Genomic DNA, 8,613 nt, shown 5'->3' with positions numbered 1-8,613 from the left:
TATCGGCCCTTTGTCAGATGGGTAAATTGCAAAAATTTTTTCCCATTCTGTTGGTTGCCGATGCGCTCTAACGACTGTTTCTTTTGCTGTGCAGAAGCTGTGGAGTTTGATTAGGTCCCATTTGTCTATTTTGGCTTTTGTTGTCAATGCTTTTGGTGTTTTGGTCATGAAGTCCTTGCCTACACCTATGTCCTGAATAGTTTTGCCTAGATTTTCTTCTAGGGTTTTTATGGTGTTAGGTCTTATGTTTAAGTCTTTAATCCATCTGGAGTTAATTTTAGTGTAAGGTGTCAGGAAGAGGTGATAGAAATGTCTATTACCTTGATTGCGGTGGTCGTTTCATGGGTGTATGCACATGTCCAAACTCATCAAATTGTATTTAACTATGTACAACTTTTTCTATACCATTTATATCACAATAAAGCTGTTTTTTAAAGTCAAAAAAAAAAAAAAGAAAGGACAAGATGACTAGAAGTTTTAGAGAGAAAAGAGAAAATGAAATAACTGTGTTAGAAAGTGGTAAGATGAATATATTATAGTAACAACATTAAGTCTTCATTTGAGGTTGGTAGTTTTAAATTTTAAGATCTTGAGTCTTTCTTGCTTTGTATATAATTCATTTTATACAGATTCAATACTGCTTTATGTCATACAATTGTTTCTGTGTTGCTCTCTTATCTCCTTACTCTGTAAGCTGTTAAAGTGCAGGAATCACACTCTGCCCTCTTATCTCTACATTTCTCTGCACAGAAAGTCCATTTATTCTCATGACATACACTACTTGAAACCATCCTTCTTTCTTCTGAGCTCCTAACCCATATTTCAGAGTTGCTAGAATTGTATATTTTTCAAGCTCATTCAAGCCCAGTCTGAATTGATCTCTCTGTCCATTATCCTTAGTTGAGCTTTCTTCATATAAATCCTCTTTCAATTTGAGTTGTCATATTCCATAAAGTCACTTGAATAAAAATGTCAGAGTCAATCATTGCTTTCTCTTCCTTACATCCTTAAGCTATTGTCATCTAATCCTGTCAGTTTTGCTCAAATATCAATTGTCTCTAACTTAATCAAACTTAGATCACCTTCTGGCTGGATCCTAGATATGCTTATCTGCATTGTAGTTAGTTAATGTGATTAAGGCAAATAAAATGCCCAGGGTAATTTTCTATTTCCATAGATGTTTAAGATCTGCATGAAAGGGAGACCTTCACCTTTTTTACTCATTTGTCTTTGATAACTATATGGGCATCATGTAGAAAATTATTTGGTTAGATCTAAAGTATAGTTTAAATCATTTTTAAAAGTATGGCTCTATTTTCTCCAAAGTATAGACAAATTATCTGGGCATATATTTCATGTAAAATGTGTTCCATCCTTTGATTTAATATACTGGATGCTTGAGCTTTAAAGTGCACACTCCCTCCAGAGACTAGCAGACTTTGGGAATTGATATTCAGCTACTCTACTATGCTTTGGGCTTCCTTTGTGGAGAAAATGGCTTCTATTCCCTGTCACCCTCCACCCTCATCCCCTTATTTCTGACTATAATGGAGGTAAGGCTTAGGCTAGGAGGAAGAGTCCCTCGGCTGATCTAATAAACTCTAGAGTGTTAAAAAAATGTATGTGATCTGGCTTCTTTTACCTTTAGTGGCTTATTCTAACCACTTAATATGATTTAATGATTTTAAACCACACTTGGATGTGCTACTTGCATGCATTATGAACTACAGGTGACTTTAAAAAAAACTGGATCTGCTTTTTAATTAATTACAATGTAAGGACATTAGACCAATTATTTAAAGCTCAAGGCCATTTGTTGTGGTAGATGCCTTTAGCCTCTAATTGCTTCATGTTTAATATTATGATACTTCAAGTAACCTCATTAAATATATAGATTTCATTTTCTAATATATTTGGAAGCTATAGTAGAAAGTTATGCAGTTCAAAATTATTTTCTCTTACCTGAGAAAAGGAATTTGCTCCTACATGATTGAAGGTATGCTTTTATGATGTATAATTTTGTATCCCTTATTGATAATTTATTGATGAATTAAAATGAAGTCTAAATTACTTTAGGAAGAAAGTCTTGGCCTGGCTTGGAGTCTTTCCTTACCTCATTTCTGAGGACTGGGGAGCAACCTTCCTTTCAGGAGTGAATCCTCTTCAAGCTCTTCAAAGAAGGATGTCAGTTCTGTCCCCCCTCCCTCAAACCTGTCCCAGGGATGATAAGATGGATTATATATCTTGAGCTAATTACCTCTTAAAAGTAAGAGGAAGCAAATTTCCTGGCATATTGCCTAAAGGTGATGTTCCCTTTCCACATGTAAACACTGGGAAAAACATGATGTATCTGTAATAATTGATTGAGTCCTTACTCTTTTCTGCATATTGTTCTCAGTGCATTGCATATTAGTTCACTTAATCCTCACATCAACACTGGAAATGAAGTTTTATTTGTTACCTTTGTTTTACAGTTGAGAAAATTGATGCAAGTAGAGTTTTAATAGAGGCAGGATATAAACCCAGCAATCTGACTCTGTGGTCTGGGCTCTCAGCCACTGTGCAATCAGTGTTCCATTTCACCCATGATGGAAGTGAATAGAGGACAGATGTTCAAAAAAAATAGAAGAAAATAGTTCAGTGACAGAGGTAATTTTAAGGAAGGAGAGACCAAAGGTGTCCAATGCCACAGAAATGTCATGAAAGACAAGAACTAGAATGGGTCCACTAGGCTTGAGGACATCTGCAACTTTAGCAAGAACAGAATTCATGAAATAGGGGGTAATGGGAGCCAAATAGTGTTTGGTTGGAAAAAAATTGAGTGTTAAGTAATTGGCGAGTGGCAAGCTATACTGTGAAAAGTGACTTTCTCTTAAAGGTAGGTTTTAAAGTAGGCGCCAAGTTCCATCCATCAGGTAATTAGAGATTTCTAAGTTGAGTAGCAGGATGTCTAATCAGCATCTCAACTATTTGTGATGAAAGGCCAATTAAAAAAAACTTAGTATATTGTAAATCAATGCACATTGCTAAAACCCAATAAAAATGAATTAATAGAAATATGATCATGTGCAGGAATGTCATAGCCATGTCAAAATGCTATAAAAGTGTTACTTTTCTAATTTGTATTTTATCCTATTGTTGTGGCCTTCTTTTCTAATTTATGTTTTAACATTTTTTAGTTCTATATAGGGATCTGGGATATGGAGTAACAGGCAGTGGGAGCATTTTTTTTTTTCTGACATGGAGTCTCGCTCTGTTGCCCAGGCGGGAGTGCAGTGGTGCAACCTCCACTCACTGCAACCTCCCCCTCTTGGGTTCAAGCAATTCTTCTGCCTCAGCCTCCTGAGTAGCTGGGATTACAGGCTCCTGCCACCATGCCCAGATAAGTTTTGTATTTTTAGTAGAGATGGGGTTTCACCATGTTGGCCAGGCTTATCTGAAACTCCTGACCTCAGGTGATCTGCTGCCTCAACATCCCAGACTGCTGGGATTAGAGGTGTGAGCCACAGCACCCCACCCAACCAGTGGGAGGACTTTGACCCAGCAAACAGGAGTATTATGCCATTGACATAGTCTAGAATTGCTGACACATGGTAATAACAAAAAGTAGATCAACTTTTGGTTGGGTTTATTATTGCCTTTTACATTCTCTGCAGACAATGCACCCCTGTACCTGGGATAAAATGCTTCTATTGTCTCATTGGTATGCCCTTGGCCTTACTTTAAAATTAAGAGTAAAAGTGCTTCAGATTTCTGTACTGTTAGTTACCAATTAAAATATATTCAAGTTATTATTCTCTTCACATTTTGTAGGCTAGTGACTACTTCTCAAAAGCTTTAAAATTTGATCCAGAAAATGAATATGTTCTCATGAATCGGGCTATTGCAAATACAATATTAAAGAAATATGAAGAAGCAAAAGAAGATTTTGCAAATGTAATTGAAAGATGTCCCTTTTGGGCTGCAGTATACTTTAATAGAGCACATTTCTACTACTGCTTAAAACAATATGAACTAGCTGAGGAAGATCTTAATAAAGGTACATTTTTTGTAATTATTCTGGTAAGATTACAGTGGTTGAAATGATTATTTTTAGGCTACAAAAGAAGAAAAAAAATCATCAAGCCTATTTATCTAGATAAACTTACATAAGAATTAGTGGTTTTAGATATAATGCCCTTAATATAATCAATATAGGTTCCTTTATGTAATATCTTAACTTAAAGCTCTCTTAAACTGAGATATAGAGAATTATTACAAAATCATATACAAACAATGCCAACTTTTCAAAGAAAGACATTGTACTGTTTCCTTAAGTTAGTTTGCTTAGAAAGATTCAATATTTTTAACTAAATGGTTATGTTTGAAGAAAAATGTTGTCAAATAAAAAGTATTAAAGCTCTTAATTTCATCTATTAATTTTTTTAAAAAAGTTCTTATATAATTTTTATTTGTAAGAAATTGAGACTACTTTTTGAGTGCTAGCTTAAACATATCTTGAATTTTTTTTTTGCAGCCCTGTCCTTGAAGCCTAATGATGCTCTAGTATATAATTTTAGAGCAAAAGTTCGTGGTAAAATAGGTCTGAGTGAGGAAGCTATGGCTGACTATAACCGAGCACTTGATCTGGAAGACTATGCCTCAGTCACATGATTACACAGACCGTGGTTGCTGTAGTAGTTTACACAGCTGTTCTCTCTGAAACTGAAACGTCTTTGTTGTCCAAAATGTTCCACCATTTTCATTATTGTATTCATTATGCTTAGTCTTCATTATAACCCTCTATGCATTTTAATAAAATGCTTGTTATACATTAATTATAAAACTTATATGTCATTTTCTGCATATTTGGAATACCTTGAAAACTGAATTTATTCCAAGGTTGCAGAATTTAAAGGAAAATGTTTCTTAAGGAATTAAATAGGAATGTTTCTTAACATTTAAAATATTTTCTTTAAAGTAATTCTGTTTGAAATAATACTATATATTGTAGAAAAAGTGTCATCGACCTTTTCATCAATCCTTGCTGATAACGTATTCAATAGTATACAGATTTAGAAAAACAAACATAGAACTGATGACTATAAAAAACTGAACTCAAGTACAACTCTTCTCTTTTCCTCTAAACAGTGTATATACTGGGCAGTATTCTTCATGATGCCTATATTCTTCCAACAGACAAATGTGTTTCTCTTTTACATGTGGCCTGCCTTCTAGGACAGTACCTATAAAGATTTTGAACATCATGTTTCCTTGAGATAGTTTCCTCTGCCTCTTTAATGCAGCTCTCATAAATACATATAAAATCTATATACACATGTAACAAACCTGCATATTCTGCTCATGTATAATTTGTAAAAGGCCAAAAAACCATATACACTTACAATTCATGCATTGTAGGAGTTGATGAGTGAAAATGAAATAACTAAAAATTATTTCTAGAATGTCTCTGAGGAATCTTTGAATGAACCAGAGAATGCTTTCCCTTTGCCTCACTGATAACAGAAAGGCTTCCCAATTCCTTGTATTTGCTTCACTTGTATTTGAATTCACTTGTATTTGCTTCATTTGTTTTCTTTTCCTTCTTGGTTTTATTCTTCCAGTACATCTCCATCTCCTGAGAGGCCTGCGTTCACTGTGAGTAGGCATTTTGGAAATAATACTGCTCTCCACTCAACTTCCTTTTAGCTTGATGTACCAGATTTTCACAATAGAAAGTTGATTTTTATTTTAATTAATTAAGTAATTCTTCTTTAGATACAGGATCTTTCTCTGTCACCAGGTTGGAGTGCAGTGGCATGATCATAGCTCACTGTAGCCTTGACCTTCTCTGCTCAAGTGATCATCCTGTGTCAGCCTCCCAAGTAGCTAGGGCTACAGGCGTGCAACACCATGCCTGGCTAAATTTTTATTTTTTGTAGAGGCAGAGTCTTGTGATCTTGTCTTGAACTCCTGGGCTCAAGTTATTCTCCCATCTTGGCTTTCCCAAGTGTTGGGATTACAGGCGTGATCCATTGTGCTTAGCCAGAATGTTGATTTTAATTTGTAAGCCACAGTGGGATGTTTTACACTATTTCAGGATAATTTCCTTGATAAGGTGTGTGGGTCCATGTTAGGATTGGATCATCTCTAGTGAGTTATTTCACTTGGTAAATCAGACAAATTTAATAAGCTGCTTCAGATCCTCTTGCTCTCACTTATCTTCAGGCCCATTCACATCTTGCCCAGCCACAGATGAGATTTGGACCAACCTCGTGCAGCCACAGACTATCCCTCACCTCCTGCCTGTACCATACATCTCTTCCCAACTGCCCTGAGGCTTCTCTGTTGAATGAGGTGATAGAGGCTGTGGGATTCTCAGAGCCTGCCCTTATGTGCTATGGATGTGCAGGGGACAGTCCCTGTCCAGTGAACCTTTTTTGTGATGGGAGAAAGGAACTAGTAGATCTAACCTCTTCCATCTCTTCTTGGTGGAGTGTCCTGTACACAGCTCCCTGGAGGATGGTCCTGGGTGATTTTGCAATCAGTTGCACTTACTGGTGGCCACTTTGAAAACACACCTCATGCTGGTGCTTCTGTCTTCCCTGCCTCACCCTCCCTTCTCAGTGTCCCTGCTTTCCTGGGATTGTACTTATCGTTAAAATAGTAACACAGAAGCATTTGCCTCAGGCTCTAATCTCTGGGAGAGCCCAGGCTAAGACAGTAATTTAATATTTTTTTTCTAATTGTACACAAATACTTATAACACGAGGCAGGATGTGATAACTGTTGGGGAAATGATACAATCCATGGGTCATGAAAGCACAGTAGGACAAAACATGTCTAACTTTGCAAAATGCCATATGTCCCCTGGGTCATATATTTTTGGTACCCACAGTTTTCTGCATGCACTGACAGAATCCTATTGCAAGCACCTGTGATTTTCCACTGGAAACATTTCTTTCTCTCAGTCCATGCTCAGACCAGGCCTCCTGAAGAGGAGTTAATGACACTAGGAGCAACCTTCAGCTAATGACAGAAGGGAATTTGAGGACAAACCCTCAGCTTCCTTGCCTTTTGAGGGGATAGCTCTCCCTGACTTCCCCAGTGGGATTGAACCCCAGTGGCCCACCATATAATTTTCTCTATAGCCACATCTTTTGCTGGCTTTTCCCCTTCCCTTTCTTACCTCCCTCTCCCTTGGCAAAGACAAAAGCATGCTAGGATTTCCTCCCAGGTAAACTACTTGCACTTAAATAAATAAAACCTGTCTCAGGATCTAAGGTGGCAGCATTGAGGAAGAGGCATTTAAGCTGGTCCTGAGCAGGGCTAAATGTCCATAGAGAGAGGTGTTGAACAGTAAGACTCTCCATGCAGACTGAAGGTCAGGAGATACAGCAGTGGGAAAATAAGCATGTTTTGGAGAAAGGCTGGAGCAGAGTTTTTGTGAGTAAATGATAGGAGGAAAATAAAGCTATGTACTCAGAATGAGATAGAGAAAGAAAGGTTTTTTCCTCAGTCATTTTTTCTCCGTCTTCACCATTAGTGGACTGCAGATATTTTAGCATCTTCGATAAAATTGGACATATGAAAACTGATCAGTACTCTACAGAAGAAAGTTTACCTTGTGTATGTGCTCCACTCTCACAGTTGGAAGATCCAGGGCAGATCGAGGGAAGGATGGCAGGACGAAGGAAGGATTGAGAGGATAGGGAACAAGGGAGAAAGTAGCTTCAGGAGGTCATAGGAACTAAATCAGGCACTCATGCCTCAAGGGAAAAGGAAAAGGATGCGCAGATTTCATCTTTTCTAATTAGCTTTGCGTGGTTTTGATCCATTTAGCAGGTTCCTGAGTCTACATACTTCTTCCTTTTGTAGTACTGGTTGGGTTTTTTTTATTTACAGTAAGTACACAAACGCACACACAGAGCTGCTACTGATGATTATCTCTGGGAGGTAAAATGGAAGGGAGAAAGGGGGCAGAAGCTTTTTTACTTAGTTTTATTAATTTTTTTACACATCAAGATAAAAGAAAAGTGGTAGAATTATAGAAGACTTTTTTCAATTTTATGTACTTCTGTAATTTTGTGGGCTTTTTTGGTTAATTTGTGTATTTTTTTTTTACTAGAATATAAGCTTTATAAAAACAGGAATTTTGTCTTTTTTGTGAAGTGCTGCATCTCCAATGCCTGTAGTGCCTGGCAGCTGATTTATGCTCATATAAAATATTTGTTAAATAATACAGAAATTACAAATACCAGGGATCTTTATTATTGTATAGATATTGTGGTATGAATTATTTGCTTGTCATATGCCCTTCAGAGTTCCTTAAGACAGAGACTGAAAGCTAAAAGTTTTGTCTCCCAAATGTTGTTGCATCCAGCAGAGTTCCTGATGTGATTTGGTTTCTGCCATTTTGATGCAATCTGATGAGGCTGAACTGAGACAGTATCGTGCAAAGCACCCTTCTGTTCATGCTAAAACAGTTGGCTAGAGTAGAGTTGTCCAATTTAGCAAATAAAAATATAGAATACCTGTAATATGGTTTGGGTTTGTCACCTTTAAATCTTATGTTGAAATGTGATCTCCAATGTTGGAGATGGGACTTGGTGGGAGGTGACTGGATTCTGGGTG

General features: G+C 36.9%; 1 protein-coding gene across 1 annotated transcript in view; it reads left to right on the top strand.

Annotated features, from left to right (window-relative positions):
• The window catches only part of TTC6 (tetratricopeptide repeat domain 6), a 259,315-nt gene extending 254,224 nt beyond the window's left edge, over positions 1-5,091 (top strand). Inside the window, exons 32-33 of the mRNA XM_032242507.1 lie at positions 3,814-4,039; positions 4,517-5,091. Of these exons, the coding sequence (XP_032098398.1) occupies positions 3,814-4,039; positions 4,517-4,653 (363 nt within the window). The 3' untranslated portion in view covers positions 4,654-5,091. The remainder of the gene's footprint in view (positions 1-3,813; positions 4,040-4,516) is intronic.
• Positions 5,092-8,613: the final 3,522 nt, after the last annotated feature.

Source organism: Sapajus apella, unplaced genomic scaffold (genome assembly GCF_009761245.1).
Source record: "Sapajus apella isolate SASKATOON/1434 unplaced genomic scaffold, GSC_monkey_1.0 scaffold50, whole genome shotgun sequence".
In the NCBI taxonomy this organism is placed as follows: domain Eukaryota; kingdom Metazoa; phylum Chordata; class Mammalia; order Primates; family Cebidae; genus Sapajus; species Sapajus apella.
The sequence above is the reverse complement of the archived record's forward strand: the minus strand, read 5'-3'. Positions and strand labels throughout refer to the sequence as shown.